General features: G+C 36.5%; 1 protein-coding gene across 3 annotated transcripts in view; it reads right to left on the bottom strand.

Annotated features, from left to right (window-relative positions):
* Positions 1-3,107: 3,107 nt before the first annotated feature.
* Positions 3,108-26,376, bottom strand: part of Pde1c (Phosphodiesterase 1c) — a 704,757-nt gene continuing 681,488 nt past the window's right edge. For all 3 annotated transcript variants that reach the window (XM_067767820.1, XM_067767821.1, XM_067767819.1), the window contains one exon: positions 3,108-3,587. In XM_067767820.1, the coding sequence (XP_067623921.1) occupies positions 3,529-3,587 (59 nt within the window). In that variant the 3' untranslated portion in view covers positions 3,108-3,528. The remainder of the gene's footprint in view (positions 3,588-26,376) is intronic.

Here is a 26,376-nt window from a genome sequence, read left to right on the forward strand (position 1 = left end):
GAATAAAATTCGACACACCAAGCAAAACTGACTAGAGTTTTCACTCCAGTAGGCATTCAATTAAGCAATAATTAGCTAATTAAGAATTTGTATTTTGTATGCTAGTTAAGGGCTTTAATGTAGAAAACTCGAGTAATTATTTCATTAACATTTTGTGTGCAATTAGTATTTGGCCTTAAAATTTGAGTTGAAATACCTTACCATTTACCGTGGAATGAACCAATTATAACTTTTTTAGACTTTTGAAGTGGTGTCTGTAATAATTTTTTCACCGCCAGCATTTTCCTATGTAATAAAATGAATGTTTTAAAGAAATTAAAAATTACTCAATTTCACTTGGAATTACCCATTCATTATTTGTTTCTGTGCCACACATGCATTAATTCATGTATGTACATATGTATTTATGTAATAATTTCAGAAACTTAATTGCCTTTATTCTGTTTACTTAAAATATATGCTTTGCACTTCTTTTTTATGTTACTACTCCATACTTAAATTTTTTAAATCTTTTTACAAAACAGTTTTTACTAAATTAAATTTTTAATTATCTAAATTGATATAAATCTGTATGGAATTTGTGATTCTTGTTGATTGATTGAGTTTTATTCCAAATGCGTTTATTTTTAGTTTTTGTAAATTTTTTTGCAATATTTACGGCTTTTTTAGTCCTTTTTAATTTATTTAAATAAATTATTATTTTTCCACCCATAAACAAAGTCATTTATTTATTTATTTTTGATTCTGGTGTTTTTTTATATTTTGCTTGATTTTTGTTTGCTTCATGATGAAATTAAAATCCGACAAGTGAAGTCAGTAGTAAAACAACAAAAATTTGACTGCCCTCATTATTCAGTCACGAATTTTAAAGTATTAGGGAGGGACAATATTTGGTAACTTTTTACTACTTTAGTTATGAAATGTGCGGAAAAATGCCAAGCTCGATAAATCTTCATATTGAAAAAGGGAAATCGAATGAAAAGAGAAAAGAAAAAAAGAAATGCAAAAGGGAAAGTTGAGGAAGTTGGAGGGTAATCGAAAAAGTAAAGGCAACAAGAGGAAGAGTGACGGTTAAAGGTTAATGGTTTGAGAAAAAGTAGGAATCGGAGGTTAACAGGAAGGGTAAGTATTACATTAGGGTTAGGAGAAATAGCGAGAGTCACACTCATATAAGAGCGAGGGCAGGAAGAGTAAGAAGAAAGGGGCAATGATTTACGTAAGAATGAAAGGGATGGGAAAATTGTGTGGGCCGATTAGGGTAAACTTTAAAAATATAGAGGGTGAGGGGAAATAAGAGAAGAAGAACAAGACGAGACATAGGAGATGAAGGTGGATAGATAGAGAAAGTCAGAACAGCATCTGTCGGGTTTGATCATAAGGCTGGGAGTATTTTAAGTTGTTCTAAACGTTTCCATGGTTAGTCAGCAGGACTGTTTAAAATAAAGGTCTGATATATATATGGCTTACTCCTTTTTTGCATTGAAGGCAAACCTATAAGCATATAGATAATTTAAAACCATTCACCTCCTTCTGCTCAATGAGCCTAACTTTTAACGCTGGGTTCACATAGGTAAATATTGGGTCTTGTGACCGTACACCCTCAAACCCTAGTTTTCGTATTAAAAGCCTCGTAGATATTCATACGCAACTTCATGATATTGTTTCACGTTATTAGTCATCTCATTGATATCAACGGTCTGTTTCCATATTCCTTAATTGTGAACAATGTGATATTCTGAAGATTCGTTTCGTGGACTAAGAATGGTTTATTTTTTCTCAGGAGCTCTGTAAATCGGGTGCAATTAAATAATACAATCGGAATTGACGCCTGAAAAATGGAAGTAATGCCCAGTGGCCTTATTTCATATACAAGAATGAAATTTGGTGCTATTTTGGTGTCCGTTATTTCATATTTTAGAATGACATCCACGTAGCAGAAAAAAATCACGAAGCAACACATTAAAGCGTGGTATCCACATCATATAAAAACCCACAAGAAAAATTTCGTAAATATTTCTTGTGTGAAAAATAGTAGCAGACAAGAAATTCTGACTCTCTTTTATTTTCCTGCTCTCTATGAAGTGGCGTCTCTTCCTTGCAAGACACCAAAGTCAGATTCAGAAATGCATTAGAAGAAAGCAAAAATAATAATAAAATTTGCGTCGTGATCTTTTTTAATGTTTCCTACAAATTGGCGGGATGGGTCCTTCATGTTTTACGCCGACTCCGATTGGCATCTGCAGTTAGATGAGTTTTTACTGAGAAGCTTTTCATGGTGGAAATACACTCGGAGCGCTTGCCAAATCACTGCCGAGGGGCGACCCCGCTTAGAAAAAATTTATTTCTAATTGGAAAGCTTGTTAAAATAAACTTCCTCGAATTGAAAATGCATTTAAGTCTAAGAGAATGCACTTAAAGGAGAAAAAGAACACTTTTGCTCAAATAGAATTGCAAATTTCATTCAAAAAACTCATATATACAGTTACTGTTATGCCGACTATGTTCTTACAGGGTAGTTTGATCAAGAAATAATAAGACGCACATATATTTCTTGGCGACAACAGAGCTCCCCTGTGCACGTTTGTTATAAAATTCTTAGAAAAAGGTAGCAGAAAGGTGGATACGAAGTTTGTCTTAAACAGCTCTTGAGCCTTGTTTGTATAGAATTGTTCATTTCTTGCAATGTGGATATCGCGTTTAAGTTTTTGGGGCAAGTATTGTCAAATGCGACTCCATTTTGTAATATTGACTTCACCTGTCTGCTTTTATTATTAATGTATGCATGTAAGTGTTATGTATTTGAGCGCTATAACTGTACATTTTATTTGCTATTCATTCACTTGATTTAACAAATAATAAAATTGTTTTTAATTCAACTCATAAAATGCTTAATAAAAAAAATAAATAAAATTTACTTAATATCCTATTGATATTTGATCTTTTCTCTTTTGTGAATGATATTTGCATGCTTTTTTTTGTTTAATAATATTGATGTTATTTAAATCTTTATTAATTTCATATGCAATATTTACAATAATAGAGTTAATACACATAAAATGCTAATTTCAAGTTAATTTCCGTTTGTTTTGTTTTTATGGCTTTTCACGTTTAGCAATAATAACAAAAAATAAAAATAAAATTATTATAATTAAATATTTTGTTATTTGTTTGTAAATATAATAATAATAATAATAATCGCTTAAATTGCACCATATTATTGCATATTAGCTTAAAACAAATTAATAATTATAGTAATAACAATATTCCATTAATTGAATGTAAGTTATATTCTAATTTTGAAGTTTACCAACTCAAACACTTAATTTTGTATTTTGTTCCTACGTTCACTACAGAAATTATTACACATGTAAGTCTCTATTCAGTTCCAAAATATGGTGTTTGTCCTTATTTATTTAAGTGTTTTTGTATTTATAGTATTTTTATATAATATTTGTATTTTGTATGTATGTATGTTAATCAATGCTTTTTGTTGTAAATTCTACGTTTTCCGCATTGATTACAAATGGTTTATTTCTCCTTTTCCTCACCATCATTGTTCTGAGCTTTTTGATTGCGGGCGGCCTCCTCTGGAATTATATGGAATAATATATTGTTAATTATATTAAAGACACGACTTAATGTTTTAAAAGTTACAATTTATAAAATCTTATGTCCTAAGTGGACTTTAAACATTGATAAGCTTTTTATACTCAGCGTGCTTTGCACACAGAGTATATTAACTTTGATTGGATAACGGTTGGTTGTAAAGGTATAAAGGAATCGAGATAGATATAGACTTCCATATATCAAAATCATCAGTGTCGAAAAAAATTTTATTGAGCCATGTCCGTCCGTCCGTCCGTCTGTCCGTTAACACGATAACTTGAGTAAATATTGAGATATCTTCACCAAATTTCGTACACGAGCTTATCTGGACCCAAAATAGATTGGTATTTAAAATGAGCGAAATCGGATGATAACCACGCTCACTTTTTATATATATAACATTTTGGAAAACACAAAAATAATACACCTAGAATGTTGAAATTTGACGTGTGAACTGATATTGACACTCTTGATAAAAATTGGAAAAAAAAAATTTTTAAATGGGTGTAGCAACGCGCTATGGAAAATAAAGGCCTGTTTCTGATTAAAAATCAATAACTTTTTTACTCGTATTTCTGAATATTATGTTCTAAAATTTTGCACAAATATAGAATAGGGTATATGGCTTCAAATGGAATGTAATTTATTATAATTTAATTTAAAACCATACCTTAAAAAATAAAAGAACTTCAAAATTATCAAAAATATCCAATATTTTAATGCCTACAAAAACCAAATATCAAATAGTACATCAAAATACAAATCAATTTATATAATAAAGCATAATAATATGGTGATTGAAATTGAACACAATAACAATTAGTTTGTTTCATGCTTTTTTTCGGTAACATACAACATTGCACAACTAGATCTAAACAGCGATCAGTTCAAAAATCACGATGCTCGAAAATCCGACTGCTTTCCCTATGTATGTATATGTGTCAATGTAATTTCTATTGTTCATGTAGCCTTTTCTCCGTGGATAGTGGAGGTATTACTTGATCGACTATACAGGTCGATAGGTATTAAGTCGTGGTATGCATAACTTCAATATTTAAGATTTTTGACATAGCTCCTTTTAGACCGAGGTGTGCAATATGTACGTTGAATTGAATTCAATGCAATAAATATTTAATTTTCAAACTTACTATTATTTTACTTTGTTCTATATCTTTTTATTTCACTATATTTTCCAAGGAGATTGAATAGTAACGTTAAAGACTTTTCTGTGTAGCGTTAAAGACCTGTATACTTTGAATCGTAGACTTGCCGGACATTTTTGTTTTCCAAAATTTAAAACAGTTGCCGTCTCTTTCAACCTTAGTCTTGAAGAAAATGCTTTGTTTAAGTTTTTTAGTTGGCAGGATGAGCTGAATTTTCCGTAAGTGTGACGTTACTACGTAACGCACTTACAAATACGGTAACATTAAAGACCGCTTAAAACTGGCTGTATCTTGAAAACAACAAAGAATTGAAGAAAAGTGTATACGTATAAAATATAGCCCTTGGGGTTAATCATCAGAATAAGTAAAAATATTCAGCTTTTGTTCAATACTTCGGAAATATGAACAGAAATATACGTATTTCTGTAACATTAAAGACTAAAATATTGACCATATATGTTATTTCCACTTGATGAACTTCGGGATCTAAAATTAATTCGTTCACTTTCAAAAAATCTAAGGTGTCTAAGGATCCAAAGTATAAAGAATAGTATGAAATACGCCCTCGTTTGTAGCGGATCTTGAGCATTTTCTAGCATGATGTAAACGAAATTTTTTATAATCCTTATTACGGGATTGTTGTGCATCTTCCGAAAGTAGACCAGTAGGAAGTACTGCAAAATGTTTTATGACAATCTCTCCATGAATCAAAATTTTGTGAACTGAAGATGGCATGCAGTACCATTCATAATTGCTCACATAGATCCTGGTAGTCTCCATAGCATAACTGCCAAATTTTTCAGCAAGTCAGTAAAGTCGTAATCAAATTTATTAAATTTCCATCTATCATTGAAAGAAAGAGATCGTGCTTCACTTTCACTCCCTCACCTTCTTTGTTAATTAATGATGGCCTCAAAGAAATCAGTTGACCTTTTATTTCGTCCACAACAGCTTTAGTTTTCTCGGGAGTTTCTTTGCTAAATTCTATTAATATAGGCCGACAAAAACGAATAGATGAAGGTACCGGATTTTGCCAAACAACATCACCCGTTAGCTCGTTAATTAACTTAATAGACATCAAAGAAGTGATAAATAAGTTTGCATCAGAAATTAGTTCAGACTGGCAGTTTATGGCAGAATAATATGTCTTTGAAAATCACTGAGGATGAAACATAAGTTGTCTTCAGATACATGATAATTTCCTTTTAAAACTGTTGATAATGCCTCCAATGATTTTCCTCCTTTCATATACGAAAGTATTATTTCACGTTTAAATATCTTGAAAGTAAACATTTTGAAGGGACAACAAAACACGTAGTTATTTGTATTCGTAACAATTACACTTCTTTTAATTCACCAATATTTTTTTCTGTTTATATACTAATATGAAATTTGAGGGTAGTGCGTTAAAAGAAAAGGTATTTTCGAAATTCCGATATAATCGCATTTAACCTCGTTAATTTCCTACATAAGGTCTACATTCATAAGTACTCCCAAACATATGCTTAAGTTCACACTCATTCAGTCTACCTAATAAAATTTGAAAAACTAAAAATTCTTAGTTTAATGTATTATATAATGTAGTTTCGAATTGTAGGTATTTTATGCAAAACTGCACTTATTGCTTTACTTTAAACAATTTAAAATAGGATTCAACGCTCAATGTCACACGGGAGAAAAAGAATTTTTACTGATACAAAATAGGAATAATACATAGTAATAATATATTTCCGCCCGCTGAAATTCAAAAATTTAGGCAAAACTGCATTTAGTGATTTTGTTATGATATTTGAAAAGATAATGCTTTACTTTTTTATTGTTTAAAACAGTATTGAACCCTCCCGGTCACTCGAGAAAACTGGGATTTTTATTGAGACGAAATAAGAATCATTCAGCGCTATTCTCAGGTTTGCCACTTGTTTATTAATATTTTCACACGCAACATGAGTGCAAAAAAGATAAATGTCCTAATATCAATGAAAAATTACAAAATTTACCGCAAACTATTGATGTAAACAGCAACATTTAAAACACCAATAGATAGCGAGCTGTTTTCCGTTTTCTGACTTTTATCAGATTTTTACTAGTTACCCCGAAAATCGCAAATTTCCGCAGTTTATTTTATTTTATTATGTTTATGGATAGCTAGGCTACAAATCAACATAAAATGTAAGGCGTGGGTAAACGTGGGCAACTGTCAAAAGTTTTTCACCATATATTATTTTGCAATTATTTTAAGATAAACATTAACATAATATTAAAAACATATTAGTGGTTTCATATTCTTCAAAAAACAAGGTTTCCAGAAATATATAATACATAATACCTCTTCCTGTAACGTATAACATTAAAATCAATTTGAAAGTGATGAAGGGAACGGGCTTAACATGGACGTCCGTCAAAACTATAAAGTTTGTGATGTTGTAAAAAAATCATTTCATATAATATGTATCATTTTTTGATATTATAGTCTAGTTTGGTCCACTCGTGATAAAATCAATTTTACAAATATTATTAATCATAAATCCAAAATCGTTAAGCCTATCGTAACCAAATTCGGCAGAGAGGTTGCCTTTACTATAAAGAATGCTTTGGAGGAAAATTTACGAAAACGGTTAAGGACCAGATTTTTAAAAGGGTCGTGGACGAATAAAATCAGCCATATCTTTGCAAATAAGAGCTTTATATCAATGGTATTACATTTCCCAAGTGGATTTATAACAATAAATAGGAAAAACTTCAAATTTAAAAAAATTGGCGTGGCACCGCCCCTTTTATGACTAAGCAATTTTCTATGTTTCGGGAGCCATAACTCGAAGAAAAATTAACGGATAGTAATAAAATTGGGTATACAGATTTTCCCTATAGCAGGAAATATTTCCAGAGAAAATGGGCGAGATCGGTTGAAGACCACGCCCACTTTTATATAAAAGATTTTTAAAAGGGTCGTAGACGAAAATAATAAGCTATATCTTAGCGAAAAAGAGCTTTGTATCAATAGAATTTTACTTTCTATATTGAATTATAGCATTAAATTGGAAAACACTAAAATTTTTGAAAATGGATGTGGCAACGCCCCTTTTATGACTAAGCAAGTTTCTATAATTCGGGAGCCGTAACACGAAGAAAAATTAACGGATCGTAATAAAATTGGGTACACAAATTTTCCCTATAGTAGAAAATATTTCTAGTAAAACTGGACGGGATCGATTAAAGACCACGGCAACTTAGATATAAAACAAGTTTAAAAGGGTCGTAGACTAGAATAATAAGCTATAACTTAGCAAAAAATAGTTTTGAATCAATGATGTTTCACTTATCAAGTTTTATTGTAAGAGGAAATGGGGAGACATTTTTTTTTAAACGGGCGGTGCCACGTGTTATGTAGAAAAGTAATTTATCTGAAATGAAATGTGCAACTGAAAACAAATAGCAAAAATCTATTGTGAATACATGAAAACTATCTAAACAGCTGGCTTTTGTTTACAATTTTTCCTTGGAACTAACTAAGGCGCGAAGCTTCACAGCACAGAAAACAAGAAAATTTCGATAAGTTCTAGATATATAAGTGCCTAACTGAAGATAGTGAAAACGGCCTTAATATAGTTTTTATATCCTTCATGAAACCGAATTGGTAAATATATTAAGTTTGATCTGAATCCCAAAATTGTAAACCCAAAATATACCAAAATGATCAGGATGACGAGTTGAGTTTATTTAACAATGCCGATCTGTCTGTTAGTGCAAACTAGCACCTAAATTTTTGAGATATCTGTATGAAATTTGGTGAGCGCGTATATTTTGATGTCAGATTAAACGTTTGTCCAAACCAAAAGGATCGCACTACAGTATCATATTTCTCTTATACAACAAATTTTTCCAAAAGGAGGGGTTTTTGTCAGGTCTTCCACATTTTAACAGCTAAAGACTTCAAAGTTCACAAGATACTTTTCGTTGTTGCCTGATATATGTATAATTCATATCCCATACAACCGATTGCTCAGATAAGCGGCTCGTCTTCTATAGCTATCTCATGTAGACAGCAAGAACAGTGTAACTGTGTGCGGGTACTAGGTAAGGTTGAACTGTCCGGTCAATAAAGACCTCACATAGACTAAGACTATGGACACATTAGTCTTAGAGTCACAGTCCTCTTCGAGGACTTATGTTATAGAATAACTCCGCCATCTTGGCAAATACTAGGAGTTTTCTAGGATCTAGCTTAATTACTGCCTCGAAATCTAGCAAATCTGCCGCTCCTAATAGTTGGAGCTTTGAACCTGGCAAGCGCAGGACACGCACACAGAACATGCTCAACCGTTTCTGCATGCAGCCCACACTTCCTACATCCGCTGTAACTAGCGAGGCCTTTTTATAAGCATGTAACGCCGAAGGCATCGTGAGCCTTCAGTTTTCTCTCTTCACAGATATGACACACTTTGTGAATTTATTATCGCAGGATTTGCGCATGAATTTAGATCTTTTGTAGCCTAGCGCATTTTCTGCTTGATGTATCATATGCAACTCCTGTCTTCTTTTGATTTCTCACACATCGGCCTTTTCATTACCTTCTACCCCTTTATGAAAAAGAGCCCAGAATAGATGTATAATTGAGGACACTTCTTGATGAAGTACTTTTTGAGATTATTGCCTTGCTCGCCGCTTGACTGTCAATGTATATATTGACGCGACTGCAGCTTAAGCACGCTTTATTCAGAAGATTTGCTGCTTTCTTCGCGGCAATCATTTCCGCCTAAAAGGTGCTGCAGTAATATTGACTACATAGAGGCACTCCAGACGCAACTAATAAAGAAAAAAACGAAGATTTTGCATTACACTAAGCAACAGCGAGACTTCTTGGCTCCCGTCTGAAAGTGTGGCCTCTACAACAAGGAAAGAAGTAGGACCGACCATACTAGGACCAACTTCAGCATGATGCAAGAATAAGCTGCCACTTTACACCCAGAGATGCCATTCTAGATTTTCAACATGTTATTGTAATGAATTTTGGGAAATTTCTTATAATTATGCCCCTTCTGTTAACGTTTGAATCGCTGAACTGTCGAATAAATAAATCAAATATTCAGTACAGCAATATCTCTTTTATTTACAACTTTACTGTAGTAGTACTTCACAATTACAATACTCGCCTACTTCACAAATAGTCATGATTCAATTACAAGAGGTTTGCTCGACAGAGACATTTTTTGACAATTGCAGCCATTTTGCTCCCAAATCGAATTGACATCCATTAACTGTGTTGTTTCTTTGCGATTTTTCGAAAAATATTAGTAGTAGAAATAGGAAGCAATCAGTTTACAAATACCCGATAAGTACTGAACTGCATAATTCCTTAGAACATTTATTTTAATTTTATGATGAATTTATTAACTATGCCATGATCTATTAGTGTGGCTGAAGATAGGTTCTATGAAAAGTACGGACACCAAGGAATCGTGCACTTTCGTAAACATGTGAACATACGAACCCTAAACCACTTCAAAATTCATCGCTCAACGTCCAAAACTCGACTAGTAAATCGATTCACGTAAAAATGACATTACTAAATAATGAAGATGCAATAACGAAATATCCTCGTTGAGCATGTTAACTTATTCATTCCGTATATTGGGAACTTTTAAGACTTTGGGGAATCGGTTTATATTTTGAATATTATGTATATTCGGACCTCGTGAGATAGTATCAAACGAACGTATTCCCAATATTCTAAATTAACGGTTTATCCGGAACACTTCCATGAGTACTTAACGTAAAGGAGCTTTCCTAAATTTCAGAATAAAAAGGTGAATACTCCCTATGTAGCAGGACCGCATAAAAGCTGAACTCTTCTGTCAAAGCCAAGACCGGAATATAAAGTTCTAAGACATTTATTTTTATTTTTTTTGTCAGACCATGTGGACTGCCTTTTCAACATCGTCCAATATCTCAAAATATTTTTCAAAATCCATTTAATGATTTGACACAAAAACTCCCTATATTAAAATTAGATTGAATACCTTTCATTAACTCCCTCTTATGTCAAAATTCATTGAATTTATGTCCATATAATAGAATTTATGTCCATATAATAAATTTAGTACAAAATGAATTATTTCCTCTAAAACCTGTTGGCATTTACACATTTATTATCATTACTAATATACTACTAAAGGTAATTTTCTACTACAATTTTCGATAAAGGGGATTGAATTATTACCCGTTTTCCTTACTTCGTAAAAGCAACCCGTCCAGATTTTTCAATTTGGGAGTGTCAAAGCTCTGCCGTCATTGAAGAACAAACCTCTAGTAATTGAATCATGACAAATAGTGTGTTAAAATCAAATTGATTCCTTATTCCTCAGCATGCATTGCTTTTAAACTCTCGGATACCTCGTTCACCCATTTCACCTAAAGTCCAGACTTTTCACGAGCAGCTGCTTATTTATGTCTCTTTTATGTATCTGATATTTACATTCTTCTTCTACTTATATGTGTGTTTATGCGTGAGTAAGAACTTTTGCTTTTAGCTGCCGACATGTGTATATGTATGGCTGCTTAATTTGCTATTGTTGTACATTTATTTACTAGCAGCAGAGTGATGTATAGAACTGCTAATATTCGCCCCAACATTAAGAACGCGGCCCGAGAAATAGGCATAGCTATACTCATAACAGGCGATTTTTACTCTAAAGCCAACAAGTCGGAACTGCCAACGATGAAGCCAATATTAAAAGTGAAAAAGTTTATCTGAAAAGGTTGTAAGTGCTTGCAAGTTTCATTGGCAGCTACCATAAAAATATTTCGTCGTACATGAAGCTCTTCCAGAGGTTACGAGTTGATGGATAATGTTTTGTTGATTTATTGTACAGCTGACCATGATACAAAACGAAATGCAGATTTAAGAGTCTATAGCGCTTCCTCATCTGAAGTTTGTTTGCTCACAGTTCACAGCTGTACAGTAACTTGAATAGGCCGATGTCCATCAGCAGCTTCCTTTTGCTTTTTGTTGGTCTACCGATGTTTGCCATTAATCTATATAGTACCGATACCTATTTAGATGCCTTCTGAGTTGCAAATTGAATTTACGCCCAAGGTTTTAGTCGGGAGTTCAACCTTACATCTAAAGAGTTGACTACCTTGTTTAAGCTTATATTTCCAGAGAGCACCAGCTCTATTTTTCTGCTGCCAGCGCGAGTCCACGCAAGTCTTATGACCTGATCACGCTTTCTGTTTGCCGCTTAGGTGTCTCGGGCTGCCATGACTGTGGTATCCGACTAAGAATTAATCTTCGGGAATTTCAAGATTCAACAATATTCAAGATTTTATCGCAACGACGTTCCTCTGCTACTCCGCATGTGAACTTCATGGTCCGCGGGCCGTCTGAAGTTTGGTATATGGTTTATGGTAGCATGCGGTTTGGGAACGCTGCTCAAAGACTGTCAGCATATCCTGCTCATGAGAGCGTTTCTTACGTCTAAGGTTGCAAGGAGGGAGGGTTTGGATGTAGTATCAGCTTGCTGTGCTTATTCTACGTTAGAAGAGGCGCCTTCGATTGAGACTTTTTTTTAGGCCTAAAGCCATGTTCTCTAGGTGATAATGCTAAAGCTTGTGCTATTGAGTCTGCGATACATGGTTTTAGAAGCATTTTAAAAATTTATTCAGCTGTTGTCAAGCATGCATAAAGTACGGTATGTTGATGCAAAATTCGGGTCCCATTTCGCCTTGCGGTTTAACACTATCGGTTACTTCTTCAGTTTATTTAACGAATTCTGCTTAGATTCCCCTCTGAACTTGGCCACTTATTGTTTTTAAACTTCTTGCTGTGGTGAATGTTGCTCACCAAGAGTGCTGGTGTAGCCTAAACTATCTTCCTTTATTTAGAAAAGTGCACTTACTATGGAAAGTTAATTTCATACAAAACAATTCTCTTTACTTTGATATTGAATGTTGGATTATTGTAATTAATTTTTGCCCATGTCTGTTCTTTTGGATTATTATAAACCATCATTAAGCAAAACAAGTAAGGAGGGCTAAGTTCGGGTGTAACCAAACACTACATACTCAGCTGCCAAATTACAGCTTGCAAAACTTTTAAATAACCTTCTTTTAAAATTCGGCGGTGCCACGCTCATTGTCCTAAATTTTACTAATTTTCTATTCTGCGTCATAAGGTCAACCCACCTACCAAGTTTCCGTCTTTGGTAATTAATTATGGCACTTTTTCGGTTTTTCGGAATTTTCGATATCGAAAAAGTGGGCGTGGTTATAGTCCGATTTTGTTCGTTTTAAATAAAATAAATTGTGGGCGTGGCAAGGTGTCAAAGTTGTGAAAAATGACGGTAATAGGTACTTTTGAGCTGTGATAACTACGGAATGGCTCAACCGATTTCAAAGATCTTGGTACCATTGCAAAAGGTGTTCAAAAACATATACTGTAAAAAGTTTCTAATACACCGAAAAAATTTTTCTATTCTAAAATAAAATGTTAAACTTGAAAAAAACTTCAAAAGCCAAGCGTTTTAAAATAAAATAATTTTTTTTTAGAAAGGTCTATTTAATATATATAACATATCCAAAAACTAAAATGGCGTATTTTTATACCTTTCATGAACATGAAATGGTATATTAACTTTGGTCCGATGTTTGTAGCATTGAGAAATATAGAAGATAGACTCACCATTAAGTATACCGAATTGATCAGGGCGACGAACTGAGTTGATATAGCCATGTCCGTCTGTCTGTCCGTCTGTCCGTCCGTCTTTCCGTCGGTCTGTCCGTCCGTCTGTCTGTTTTAACGCAAACTAGTCTCTCAAATTTTGAGATATCTCAGTGAAATGTGGCACAAGGATGTATTTTTGTATTATATTAGACATTTGTCGGATCCGGTAGGATCGGACCACTATAACATATATCTCCCATACAACCGATCGTTCAGATAAGACGATTTTGGTCATTCCTGCCGCAATTTAGAAAGTATAAACGTGAAACTCGGTGATATATATTATAATATATCTTAGAAGATATGCTGGAAAAATCACTTTTATTGGAGATATATATAGTACTAGCCTTTACCCGCGGCCCCGTCCGCAAGGAAAATTTTAAATATATGGGCTATTCGCGTTAGCCTGCTTATTATCTGTTTAAAATTTTGTTTTCTGTCTAATGCATTTTATTTTTGTAATTGAGTAAAAAAAGAACTAAATGAGCTGATAACCTGATATGATCCCAAATGATCCCGAAATTATCCAGAAAAAGCTACGAAATGACCCCAACGCTATCGCGGACGGATCCCGAAAACCATCCAGAAATGCCCCGAAAGGGTCTCCAAAAGTTCCCCGAATAGTCCCAAAAAAACCCGAAATGAGAGCGACACGATTCTAGACGTATCCAGAGAACCACACAGAAATGTTCCCTGAAGGTGTTCCAAAATGATCCCGAAAAGGTTCCCAAATGACCCTGACGGGCTCCCGGGCGGATCTCAAAAACCATCCAGAAAATATCCAGGAAGGGTCCCTAAATTATCCAGACTAACTCCAGAAAAAGTTCCGAAATGGCTCCGAGGGGATCCACGATGGATCGCGAAAACAATACAGAAATGATTCCGGAAGGATTCCAAAATGATCCCGAAATAGTCCGGAATTGACCCAGATGGGATCCCGCACAGATCCAGAAATGATCCCGGAAGGGTGCAAAAACTATCCCGGAAAAGTAACAAAAAATCCCGAAATGGCTCCTACGGCATCCCGGACGGATCCAGATATGATCTCGGAAGGGTCCCCAAATGATCCCAAAATGGTCCCGAAATGACCCTGATGGATCCGGCAAACCATCAAGAAATTATGCCGAAAGGGTCCCAAAATGATCCCGAAATAATACAGAAAAAGTCACGAAACGACCCCTAGAGGATCCCCAAATGATACCGTATTAGCCTCGAAAAGGTCCCGAAATAACCCCGACAGGATCCCGGACAAATCCCGAAAACCATCCAGAAATGATGCCGGAAGGAATCCCAAATGATTCCGTAAAAGTCCCGCATTGATTCCGACAGGATCCCGAACGGATACCGAAAATCATCCAAAAGTGATGCCGGAAAGGTCCTCAAATGATCACCTAATAGTCCCGAAATGACCCTTAAGGGGTCATGGACGGATCCCATAAACCATCCAGAAATGATCCCGATATAGTCCCGAAGAAGTCCCGAAATGACCTTGACGGGATCTCGAACGCACCCCTAAATGACCCTGACGGGATCCCGGACAGATCCCGAAATCCATCCAGAAATGATCTTGGGAGGGACCCCAAATGATCCCGAAAAATTCCCGCAATGATTCTGAGGGGATCCTGATCGGATACCGAAAACCATCCAGAAGCGATGCCGGAAAGGTCCTCAAATGATCACCTAATACCAAAATGACCCTGACGGCATCCCGGACTGATCCCAAAATCCATCCAGAAATGATCTTGGGAAGGTCCCAAAATTATCCCGAAATAGTCTCGGAAAAGTTCAGAAATTACCCTGACGGGTTCCCGGACGAATCCTGAAAGCCATCTCTAAATGATCCCGAAAAAGTCCCGAAATGACCCTGACTGGACCCCGAAAGGATCCCGAAAACTATCCAGAAATGATGCCGGAAATGTCCTCAAATTATCACCTAATAGTTCCGAAAAGACCCTGACGGGATCCCGAACGGATCCCGACAACTATCTAGAAATGATGCCGAAAGGGCCCGCAAATGATCCCGTATTAGTCGAGAAAAAGTCCCGAAATGAACCCGACGGGATGCCGGACGAATCCCAAAAACCATCCAGAAATGATGCCGAAAGGGACACCAAAAGATCCCGAAAAAGTCCCGCAATAATTCCGACGGGATCCTGAGCGGATACCGAAAACCATCCAGAAGTGATGCCGAAAAGGTCCTCAAATGATCACCTAATAGTCCCAAAATGACCCTGACAGCATCCCGGACAGATCCCGAAATCCATCCAGAAATGATCTTGGGAGGGTCCCAAAATTATCCCGAAATAGTCTGGGAAAAGTCCAGAAATTACCCTGACGGATCCCGGACGAATCCTGAAAACCAATCTTAAATGATGCCGAAAAAGTCCCGAAATGACCCTGATGGGACCCGGAAAGGATCCCGAAAACTAACCAGAAATGATGCCGGAAAGGTCCTCAAATGATCTCCCAATAGTTCCGAAAAGACCCTGACGGGATCCCGAACGGATCCCGACAACTATCCAGAAATGATACCGAAAGGGCCCGCAAATGATCCCGTATTAGTAGAGAAAAAGTCCCGAAATGACCCCGACGGATGCCGGACGAATTCCAAAAACCATCCAGAAATGATGTCGGAAGGGACCCCAATGATCCCGAAAAAGTCCCGCAATTATTCCGACGGGAATCTGAACGGATACCGAAAACCATCCAGAAGTGATGCCGGAACGGTCCTCAAATGCTCACCTAATAGTCCCAAAATGACCCTGACAGCATCCCGGACAGATCCCGAAATCCATCCAGAAATGATCTTGGGAAGGTCCCAAAATGATCCCGAAATAGTCTCGGGAAAGTCCAGAAATTACCCTGACGGGTTCCCGAACGAATCCTGAAAGCCACCCTTAAATGATCCCGAAAAAGCCCCGAAATGACCCTGACGGGATCCCGAAAGGATTCCAAAAACTATCCAGAAATGATGCGAAAGGTCCTCAAATGATCCCCTAATAGTTCCGAAATGACCGTGACGGGATCCCGAACGGATCCCGACAACTATCCAGAAATTATGCCGAATTGTCCGCAAATGATCCCGTATTAGTCGAGAAAAAGTCCCGAAATGACGATATCCCGGACGGATCCCGAAAACCATCCAGAAATGATGCCGGAAGAGCCCCCAAATGATCCCGAAAAAGTCCCCAAATGACCCCGAAAAAGTCCCCAAATGACCCCGACATACTCCAGAAAAGGTTCCGAAATGGCTCCGAGGGAATCAACGACGGATCGCGAAAACCATACAGAAATGATTCCGGAAGGATCCCAAAATGATCCCGAATTAGTCCGGAAATGACCCAGATGGGATCCCGCACAGATCCAGAAATGATCCCGGAAGGGTCCAAAAACTATCCCGGAAAAGTAACAAAAAATCCCGAAATGGCTCCTACGGCATCCCGGACGGATCCAGAAATGATCTCGGAAGGGTCCCCAAATGATCCCAAAATGTTCCCGAAATGACCCTGATGGATCCGGCAAACCATCAAGAAATTATGCCGGAAGGGTCCCCAAATGATCCGGAAATAAAACAGAAAAAGTCACGAAATGACCCCTAGAGGATCCCCAAATGATCCCGTATTAGCCCCAAAAAAGTCCCAAAATGACCCTGACGGGATCCCGAAAGGATTCCGAAAACAATACAGAAATGATGCCGGAAAGGTCCTCAAATGATCCCCTAATAGTCCCGAAATGACCGTGACGGGATCCCGACAACTATCCAGAAATGATGCCGAAAGGGTCCGCAAATGATCCCGTATTAGTCGAAAAAAAGTCCCGAAAGGACCACGACGGGATCCCGGACGAATCCCAAAAACCATCCAGAAATGATACCGGTAGGTATCCCAAATTATCCCGAAATAGTCCCGAAATGACCTCGTCGGCATCCCGGACGGATCCCGAAAATTATCCAGAAATGATGCCGGAAAAGTTCCCAAATGATCCCCTAATAGTCCCGAAATTACCCTAATGGGATCCCGGACGGATCCCGAAAACCATCCAGAAATGATGCCGAAAGGGTTCCCAAATGATCCCGTATTAGTCGCGAAAAAGTTCCGAAATGACCCCGACGGGATCCCGGACGGATCCCGAAAACCATCCAGAAATGATGCCGAAAGGGTTCCCAAATGATCCCGTATTAGTCGCGCAAAAGTCCCGAAATGACCCCGACGAAAATTTTCGAAAACCATCCAGAAATGATGCCGGATGAGCCCCAAAATGATCCCGAAAAAGTCCCCAAATGACCCCGACGAGATCCCGGACGGATCCCGAAAACCATCCAGAAATGATGCCGGAAGAGCCCCCAAATGATCCCGAAAAAGTCCCCAAATGACCCCGACGATATCCCGGACGGATCCCGAAAACCATCCAGAAATGATGCCGGAAGAGCCCTCAAATGATCCCGAAAAAGTCCCCATATGACCCCGACGAGATCCCGCACGGATCCCGAAAACCATCCAGAAATGATGCCGGAAGGGTCCCCAAATGATCGCGAAATAGTCCCGAAATGATTCCGGAATAGTCCCGAAAATGTTCCAAAATAACCCCGACGGGATCCCGGACGGATCCCGTAAACTATACAGAAATGATCCCGGAAGGGTCCCAAAATGATCCCGAAATAGTCCCGAAAAAGTCCCGAAATTACCCCGGCGTAATCCCGGACCGATCCCGAAAACCATCCAGAAATGATCCCGGAAGGGTCTCGATATGACCCTTACGGGATTACAAATAAGGTGAAGCTAATTATAAAACCATGTTAATAAGGCAGCAGGCGCATTGGAGCGAATAAAAAGTTAGATAGAAACATACAGGTAAAGCTAATAAAAGCGTGCTAATAAAAACAATTGATGGAGGGCGGATGGCGGGAGTAGAGGAGAGGACCACTGATCGTTCCTCCAAAATTGTCTAGATCTCGTTCTGTATGTACCAGATACCAAAAACTATTGATTTAGGAGAAAATTTAGATTGAGTTATAACAATTTATGGATTTTACACCAGAGGGGGAGATAAAGGGGGGCGGGCGGAGGGTGTCACTGCTTACTTTGTAAGCCCTCGACTTATTTGACCCCTTGAGTCTGTGATATTGGTGAAGGCCAGTATACGTAAAGTTATAATGTGTAAAAATTATGAAAAATAATTTCTCGAAGGGTCGTGGGACCCCCACCCCTCTTTCCATGTTCGAAAAAAATTTCGCTAGTAGACTACTGTCTGTGTCCCAAATTTCATCAAAATCCGTGTAGCCATTCTGGCGTGATTCAGTCGCAAAGACGAAAAAATATAATAATTAAATTATAACTGTTCCTAGGGGGTGGGGACCACGCCCCTTTTGAAAAATATATAGCTAGTAGATCCTTCTAGACTATTGGCTATATGTGTGCAAAATTTCATCCAAATCGGTCCAGCCGTTCTTGCGTTATTGAGTCACAAAGGCAAACGTCTGGACAAACATCCAAACATCCAAACATCCAAACATCCAAACATCCAAACATCCAAACATCCAAACATCCAAACATCTAAACATCCAAACATCCAAACATCTTAACATCCAAACTTTCCCATTTATAATATATATTAGATATATCCCATACAACCGATCGTTCAGATAGAAAGATTTTTGGCAATTTCTCCCTTAATTTCCAATATAAAAACTTTAAACTTCGTGATATTTATCCTAATATAGCATAGAAGATTTCATGAAAAAATTATTTCGATCGGAGCTATATATAATATATATCCCATACAACCGATCGTTCAGATAGAAAGATTTTTGGCCATTTCTCCCTTAATTTAGAAAGTATAAACGTGAAACTTGGTGATATATATTTTAATATATCATAGAACATTTTCTGAAAAAATCACTTCAATCGGAGCTATATGTATATAGTATATACCTATCCCATACAACCGATCGTGCAGATAGAAAGATTTTTGGCCATTTCTCCCTTAGTTTCGAATATAAAAACGTGAAACTTGGTGATATAGTCTAATATATCATAACAGATTTCCTGTAAAAATCATTTCGATCGGAGCTATATATAATATATATCCCATACCGATCCTTCAGATAAGGGGGTTTTTTGCCATTTTTATACTCAGTTGAGCAGAGCTCACAGATTATATTAAGTTTGATTAGATAACGGTTGGTTGTACAGGTATAAAGGAATCGAGATAGATATAGACTTCCATATATCAAAATCATCAGGATCGAAAAAAAATTTGATTGAGCCATGTCCGTCCGTCCGTTAACACGATAACTTGAGTATATTTTGAGATATCTTGATGAAATTTGGTATGTAGGTTCCTGAGCACTCATCTCAGATCACTATTAAAAAAGAACGATATCGAACTATAACCACGCCCACTTTTTCGATATCGAAAATTTCGAAAAACCGAAAAAGCGCAATAATTCATTACCAAAGACAGCTAAAGCGATGAAACTTGGTAGGTGAGTTGAACCTATAACGCAGAATAGAAAACTGGTAAAATTTTGGACAATGGGCGTGGCAACGCCCACTTTTAAAAGAAGGTAATTTAAAACTTTTGCAAGCTGTAATTTGGCATTCGTTGAAGATATCATGATGAAATTTGGCAGGAACGTTACTCCTATTACTATATATACTCTTAATAAAAATTAGCAAAATCGGAGAAGGACCACGCCCACTTTAAAAAAAAAATGTTTTTTAAAGTAAAATTTTAACAAAAAATTTAATATCTTTACAGTATATAAGTAAATTATGTCAACATTCAACTCCAGTAATGATATGGTGCAACAAAATACAAAAATAAAAGAAAATTTCAAAATGGGCGTGGCTCCGCCCTTTTTCGTTTAATTTGTCTAGGATACTTTTAATGCCAAAAGTCGAACAAAAATTTACCAATCCTTTTGAAATTTGGTAGGGGCATAGATTTTATGACGCTAACTGTTTTTTTGTGAAAATGGGCGAAATCGGTGGAAGCCACACCCAGTTTTTATACACAGTCGTCCGTCTGCCCTTCCGCATGGCCGTTAACACGATAACTTGACCAAACATCGACATATATGTATTTACTGAACTTAGTTCACGTACCTACCTGAACTCACTTTATCTTGGTATAAAAAATGAACGAAATCCGACTATGATCACGCCCACTTTTTCGATATCGAAAATTACGAAAATGAAAAAATGTCATAATTCTATACCAAATGCTAAAAAAGGGATGAAACATGGTAATTGGATTGGTTTATTGACGCGAAATATAACTTTAGAAAAAACTTTGTAAAATGGTTGTGACACCTACCATATTAAGTAGAAGAAAATGAAAAAGTTCTGCAGGGCGAAAAAAAAACCCTTGAAATCATGTCAGGTATTACATATATAAATAAATTAGCGGTATCCAACAGATGATGTTCTGGGTCACCCTGGTCCACATTTTGGTCGATATCTGGAAAACGCCTTCAGATATACAACTACCACCACTTCCTTTTAAAACTCTCATTAATACCTTTAATTTGATACCAATATCGTACAAACACATTCTAGAGTCACCCCTGGTCCACCTTTATGGCGATACCTCGAAAAGGCGTCCACCTATAGAACTAAGGCCCACTCCCTTTTAAAATTCTCATTAGCACCTTTCGTTTGATACCCATATTGTACAAACGTATTCTAGAGTCACCCCTGGTCCACCTTTATGGCGATATCTCGAAAAGGCGACCACTTATACAACTACCACCACTCCCTTTTAAAACCCTCATTAATACCTTTAATTTGATACCCATATCGTACAAACACATTCTAGAGTCACCCCTGGTCCACCTTTATGGCGATATTTCGAAACGGCGTCCACCTATAGAACTAAGGCCCACTCCCTTTTAAAATACTCATTAACACTTTTCGTTTGATACCCATATTGTACAAACGCATTCTAGAGTCACCCCTTGTCCACCTTTATGGCGATATCTCGAAAAGGCGACCACCTATACAACTACTACCACTTCCTTTTAAAACCCTCATTAATACCTTTAATTTGATACCCATATCGTACAAACAAATTCTAGGGTCACCCCTGGTCCAACTTTATGGCGATATCTCCAAACGGCGTCCACCTATGGAACTAAGGATCACTCCCTTTTAAAATACTCTTTAATACCTTTCATTTGATACCCATATCGTACAAACAAATTATAGAGTCAACCCTGATCCACCTTTATGGCGTTATCCCTAAATGGCGTCCACCTATAGAACTATGGCCCACTCCCTCATAAAATACTATTTAATGCCTTTCATTTGATACAGATGTCATACAAACACATTCCAGGGTTTCCCTCGGTTCATTTTCCTACATGGTTATTTTCCCTTATGTTGTCACCATAGCTCTCAACTGAGTATGTAATGTTCGGTTACACCCGAACTTAACCTTCCTTACTTGTTTATTTTATATTTATCTTAAAAATCGTTTAGGTATGTAGAACTTTTCACTATATATTTCTTATCTTATACATCCGATTATTCTGAGATTACGAACGGGATCAGATTATTGTTCAGCCCCATTCATGAAAGGTATGAAGTCCCGTCCTTACTTGTTTTATTAATTTTAAGTAAATGCATCTCTTTATTTTTGATATAATGGTATTTTTGAGATGTCATAACTACGGAACGGCTCTACCGATTTCAAAGACCTTGGTACCATTGGAAAGGTATTTGAATCGGCTTTCGAAAATATACACTGTAACAAAATTTTATTACACTGAAAAATTTTTTACAGTACTGTAAAAAGTTTCTAATACACCGAAAAAATGTTTCTATTCTAAAATAAAATTTTAAACTTGGTAAAAAATTCAAAGGCCAAGTATTTTGAACTAAAATATATTTTAATTAGAAAGGTCTATTTAATATATATAACATATCCAAAAACTAAGATGACATTTTTAAGTAAATTCATCTCTATATTTTGATATCATAGTACCTTTGAGCTGTGATAACTACGAAACGGCTCACGCGATTTTAAAGATCTTGGTACCATTAGAAAGTTATTCAAATATGCTTACGAAAACGTATACTTTAAGAATTTTTAATTTGCTGAAAAACCATTTTTTTTTTCAAGTTTTTTAAAAACTAAACTTGGAAAAAATTACAAAGATCAAGCATTTAAAAACAAACAAAAAATGCTTTTCAGTGTAAAAAAAATTTTTTCAGTGTACGATTTCGATAGCCGATTAGAATACCTTTCCAATGGTATCAAGGACTTTGAAATCGGTAGAGCCGTTCCGTAGTTATCACAGCTTAAAAATACCATAATATCAAAAATAAAGATATGCATTTACTTAAAATTAAAAGCAAAAAGAAAAAATACGCCATTTTAGTTTTTGGATATGTTATATATATTAAATAGACCTTTCTACAAAAATATATTTTATTTTAAAACGCATGGCCTTTGAAGTTTTTTTCGAGTTTAAAATTTTATTAAAAAAAAAAAAAAAATTTTTCAGTGTATTATAAATTTGTACAGTGTATGTTTTCGATAGCCGATTTGAATACCTTTCCCATGGTACCAAGATCTTTGAAATCGGTGGAGCCATTCCGTGGTTATCACAGCTCAAAAGTACCTATTATCGTCATTTTTCACAATTTTGACACCTTGCCACGCCCACAATTTATCAAAAATACAATTTCTAAAAACGAGGTGGTGTTTGTATAGGTAAAGTGTACCTCTATGTAAAATTTCATCAAAATCTGAGGGGGTCGGGTTCAAAATGTGCCTTTTTTTATAGGTTTTGATATGAAATTCATGTTGTTGTTGTTGTTGTTGTAGCGATAAGGTTGTTCCCCGAAGGCTTTGGGGAGTGTTATCGATGTGATGGTCCTTTGCCGGATACAAATCCGGTACGCTCCGGTACCATAGCACCATTAAGGTGCTAGCCCGACCATCTCGGGAACGATTTATGTGGCCACATTAAACCTTCAGGCCATTCCCTCCCTCCCTACCCCCAAGTTCCATGAGGAGCTTGGGGTCGCCAGAGCCTCGTCTGTTAGTGAAACAGGATTCGCCGAGGATAGGTGAGGTTAACAATTGGGTTTGGAGAAGCTATATATTGCGCTGGCAACCTAAAAGTTGCGCTACACAGCCCTTTGAATCTGGTATTTTAGTCGCCTCTTACGACAGGCATACCTACCGCGGGTATATTCTGATCCCCTAACCCGCTGGGGTATATGAAATTCATCATATAGAAGTCTATAATCTCGATTAGTTTATGCCGTTACGGGGTACCGTTATGCGAACAAAATTAATATACGCTGTGCGCTCTGCTCAGCTGAGTATAAAAAAATTAGTTAAATGTCGCACTTGCTAGCGCGTGCAGACAAATCCGTAACTAACTAAGACAGAAACAAATTTTCTCCTACAACTGACTTGTGTCTCAATTCACTAAAATGGTAAATAAATTCATTAAAATTTGTTTTGCCTTTCAATTGAAACCAAATAATTGATTATACAGAAAAAACTGTTGCCAGTGTTAATTAGTTAATTGAAGGAAATTTTTTACAACAACAAAATTACATTTCTCACCCTGAGCTCTTGAATCGTGCACCTTTGTGTGGTAATGCATGGTACAAAGGTCAGATTAGGCTAGTCTGACTGAATTGGCGTAAAGCTAAAGAGATCAAAGCTCAATTGAATTTAAATCAATACTAATTTTTGGTTATTTATGCTTATGGAGGCAATGACCTTGTTATTTGTACGATTTTGACAATAGCAGACAGGTAAGAGGCTGATATGCAAGCTTTGCTGAGCAATTAGTTCCAAATTAAGAGGGTTGAAAATTACTATGAAATTAATTGACTGATTTGATTTTAATGAAGGATAAATAGTTTGATTGGCTAACTAGAAAATGAAAGTGTTAGAAGAAACGGCAATCGAAACCGATATCGGAAGTTGATATAGGGTATGAGAGATAACTTTATAATTAATTAAATTGAAGGAGGAGGACGAATGAAACAAAAGTTTGCAATAAAATATTTTCCTTTTCTTTGATGAAAAATTTTCCAACACTAAATTGCAGAAAAATTTGATAAAGATCGTTTATACTAATCACCTTCCGTTGGAGCTCAGACTTCGAATACTCGACATTGGAATCTCCGATTTATCGGAATAGGAACCGAAATTTGGTAACACCTCTACAACTACGAGTGCTACATAAACGTCTTAGCAATTTATTCAATAATTTGGGAAACATTTAAACAACGTGACATCAGGACGGACAAGGCGTCAGCCAGCTGTTTCGATTATACCTTGTAAATCTCTTCAAAGCCTTTTCAGCTGTTTCGATTATACCTTGTAAATCTCTTCAAAGCCTTTTCACCCGGGAGTGGGATTTGAACCCGCACTCCTACGATGGTTGAAATTGTTGTTAGTTGTTGTAAAGTTTTTCTCAATTGCCTTCTTTGCATATTTTATTCTTTTACACACTACATACTTCGTATATAATTATGTGTTAAAGTTATGCTTGTTGGTAAGGCGCAATTGTCCAGAACTAACATATTTCAAACCTCGTAACACAAATCCTCATGAGCTCTAATTCATAGATGAGTTCCTGAAGAGTAGGCACCAATAGCAGATTTCTGCTGGGAAAACATAGTAGCAGGTTCAATATACAGTGTAACTAGGGTTAGTAGAAAAAGTCTACGATGATTACCGCATACTTATTATTAAGTAAATGGAATCGCAAGGTTAATTTCATCTTCTGGTGTTGGGCTTCTTTAAAGAACGTGCATGCGAGCAAATAGATAAGTGTTCCTCTTTCCTACAAAGAGTGATCGGAAAAATTGAGAACTTGCTCAGAGATTCATCATCTCAGTTTTGACAGACGGATTGGCTTGTGAAGCGAGAATGTTGCAACAAAATCACCCAAGATCATATTAAAGTGAAATTTTTGCTATTAAGGATACGAATAGTACTGGTTATAGGACAGCTATTTAAACTAGTAGGCAGACGACTTTTCAGAATTTCGAATCTGTGACGTCAACACAAACCCAGGTGGTCAGTGTAGAGAAAGGGCCATGAATCTGGGAAGTCGATATAGCATTTATTTTACTATCTGAGATGATGAGCGCCTACACCGGCTTTTATAGCTTGAATTTTTATAGAAATTCCTTTTTCAAGAGCCTTTTGAACTCAAAGACGTATATCTACAGTACTCTTTCGGCCTCGTCTTCGTTCGTTAGAAGGAGCTTACGAACGATCTGAAATCTTATAACAACTGAAATAGTATTGCATTCACGCTTTTTAAGCTTCGTTGATGTTTATACTCAACTGTATGGATAGTGGCGCGGTATTCCCAACACGGTTTATATTCGTGAGTTTAGTTATGTTGTGGTACCAAAACCCATACTAACAAACTACCTTTTTTAGACTATGAGTGGATGCAGTTAAGTAAACAAAAGTTTGTCTTAACCTTAGCCTTTGTCGGCTACATCAGAAATTATACTATGCGATTTCTTTAAAAAACAATAACTGTGACCTATAATCGACGACAGAAGGCGCTACCCGACCAGCTGTTAAAAAATTCCGTGAACATCCATGTAATGACTAGAGTAACCCACATAGGTACATACCAAACGATGTATATTGGAACGATTTTCCGTCATCCCTTGTCAAATTTGGTTTCGAGACAAACCGGTTTCGGCGTTGTGCCATCATCAGTGTCGATTTTGGTCGAACGAAAAGGAAAATCGTTCCAATATACATTATTTATCCACCCTGTCGGAAAATCAACAAAACAAAATGTTTCAAACTTCTACCCTAAAGTATTTTCACCACAAGTAACAAAAATATTATTGGCAATGTCGAAGATCAGGACAAGACACAAAATTC

The sequence above is a fragment of the Eurosta solidaginis genome, chromosome 2 (assembly GCF_040869045.1).
Source record: "Eurosta solidaginis isolate ZX-2024a chromosome 2, ASM4086904v1, whole genome shotgun sequence".
Lineage (NCBI taxonomy): Eukaryota > Metazoa > Arthropoda > Insecta > Diptera > Tephritidae > Eurosta > Eurosta solidaginis.